Genomic DNA, 2,503 nt, shown 5'->3' with positions numbered 1-2,503 from the left:
TATTCAATTAACTTTAGCACAAGCCTTTGAAGTTTCATTGTAATATTTTCTCAAGATGGAAAAGTTATCAATGCGATAAGTACACAGAAGAAACACTTTTTAATGACACACAGTAAACGTACTTCAAATTCAAACGAACGCGATTCTACATAACATGAAAAAACAAAGAATGAACTCAACAGCATCTAATCGATTCGTTTTTAAGCCACCCATACCTGGAAATTTCACGGACAGTAAGTCTAAAGCAATAATATATTTGATGGCGGTCTGAATTCTAAAATACAGTTTGACAGTATTTTTGTTGATACTGTTTCAATGTTTATAGTTTCTGACTGCAATGATTCACGGCAAGTTTGAGAAGAGGCTCCGTGTACAGTCACATCCCAACTGTATGTCATTTTTTCACCGTGGCAGTAACTGCAGTATTTATTCTTATAAAGTACTTTTCCATCTCGGGATAAAACGGGAATTATGTCTGTTATTGTACCGGGAGTATCTACTTCACACTTGGCCTTTATGTCTATATCATCATAGGTTACCGGGCAGCTTGTTCTAGTGTAAAATGTAAGAATTTCTTCGGGAAGAGGGACACCATTTGGTGTATATGCAGCTGCAAGGCATTTCTGTTTTGCATTAATGTCCGCATCGACGGGTTTCTCTTTATCTCGGCAGCATGTTCCCTTTTCTATACAAATATCTTCACATTCACAAGGTTTGCAACAGGCACCACTCGGTAACGCCTGTTTTGTGATGTTGTTAGAACACGTTTGTTCATACCCGCAAAAGTTCACTTCCAATGTAGCAGTATTATGATACAGAGGCGATGTTGAAAGTATGAATAAAATGATAGAATAAATACCACTTATCAGCTTCATTTCGAAAGTTTAAATTGATAACTGTATTACAAACATACCTTTTATACGTTTTGAAAGCATGTTTTTAAAATGGGGAGGTGCTTAAGGTTAATTCATTACTTTCAACAATAAATTCAATCTTTGCTAATACACCATCTGTGTCACATTATTTGTCAGTTGTTTTGTGAAAGAAAATTGTTTTGATTTTGATACAATTTAATTGCTCATATATTATAAAGATGTAAATTTTCAAGTAGAAGACAGACTTATAAGCAGCATGTCTTTTCAAATATCAGGTATCTTTTTGTTACTTTATTGCTTATTTAACAATCTTAAATAATTTCAATAAATAACATGACAAGTGGAAAGAATTTTTTAAAGTATTGTTTGAAAAAAATGTCCATGAAAGAGTTCTAAGTTATTCATGAAAAATAATATTTTGTTCTAGAACAGTTCATTATCTGCTATATTAATATATGAAATTTCGAAAGATGTATCTCACTCTTGCCAACAACATCCATATATAATTATTTAGTGGATTGTTGTTATGTCTAATACTTTATGCTATCAACGTAATTATTTACGGTATTGCAGACTTTCCATTATACAGCAATATGATTTGATATAGAACTTTCAGCACAGACAATTGAAAGAAAAAGACTATTAAGGATTAATATTATTGTACAATATTTTACTTAAATAATGAATATGAAAAAAACCTCTATTAAAGTTATAAAACTATATTTAATTATTCTTTTTAATCAATTAAAAAAAGTAAAATGATGTAATAATTTTCATCAGAGATATTTTGGATGTGGAGGCCCAAACGTCTAAAATCCAAATAAAATGTATATTTATCACATACCGCTTAAGCGACTCCGTAAAAAATTTCTTAATGGGCACTATAAGGAACTATAAAATATTCAACATAGGTCAGTTATATACCTTAAAAGACACAAGAATGCAAAATTTAAACAAAGTTTACCGTATGGTTTACGAGTTATGGAGATTTTCCTTAAGTAAAAATTGGCTATAAGAAGGGCTCTTTTTCATAAATGAGAAACTCTAAATATTCTATTTTATAATCATTATGAAAAAAATGTTTTCCTATAGAACATTTTTAAAAAACAAATAATAGCATTCAACTAACAAATGACCCAGCAAAATTAGTGTTTCTACACAAAATGTTTGAAATATGTATATAAATGTTACCCTACCACACCCATTTTAAGTAGTTGTTTGATCATTTTTCTACTTGCAGGGCCTTATTCAAAATATCCCTTAATTTTACTCAAATCAGGGGCTGTTTTTAAAGTTTGCATAAATTTTCTAAGAAGTATATTGGTTGCGTTTGTCAAATATAAAATACTTTTACCTTCTAGTTTTTATTTTATTAGACTTTGAAATATCAGGTACCATATTTGATAATAAATTTGGCACAATTTAGCTAAAAATACCAATTATAATTTCATAATTAAATTGAAACACTTTTTTCTTCTCAAGAGTGTTCTGAGAGACACAAATAATGTTCAAAGAAAAAAAAAGTTGCCTCTTCTGGGGCTTGAACCCGCGCCCTTTAGTTACAATGCAGCTGACAGTAGTTCTAGCCTATTTGAATACTCTTCAAAGTGGAGGTAATGCATTAGGTG

General features: G+C 30.4%; 1 protein-coding gene across 1 annotated transcript; it reads right to left on the bottom strand.

Annotated features, from left to right (window-relative positions):
- Positions 1-239: 239 nt before the first annotated feature.
- Positions 240-875, bottom strand: LOC132745377 (uncharacterized). Its single transcript, XM_060734285.1, has one exon. It carries the CDS (start codon positions 873-875, stop codon positions 240-242), a length of 636 nt encoding a protein of 211 aa, XP_060590268.1.
- Positions 876-2,503: the final 1,628 nt, after the last annotated feature.

This window comes from Ruditapes philippinarum, unplaced genomic scaffold (genome assembly GCF_026571515.1).
Source record: "Ruditapes philippinarum isolate M1 unplaced genomic scaffold, ASM2657151v2 ctg1933_1_1_1_1, whole genome shotgun sequence".
NCBI lineage: Eukaryota > Metazoa > Mollusca > Bivalvia > Venerida > Veneridae > Ruditapes > Ruditapes philippinarum.
The sequence above is the reverse complement of the archived record's forward strand: the minus strand, read 5'-3'. Positions and strand labels throughout refer to the sequence as shown.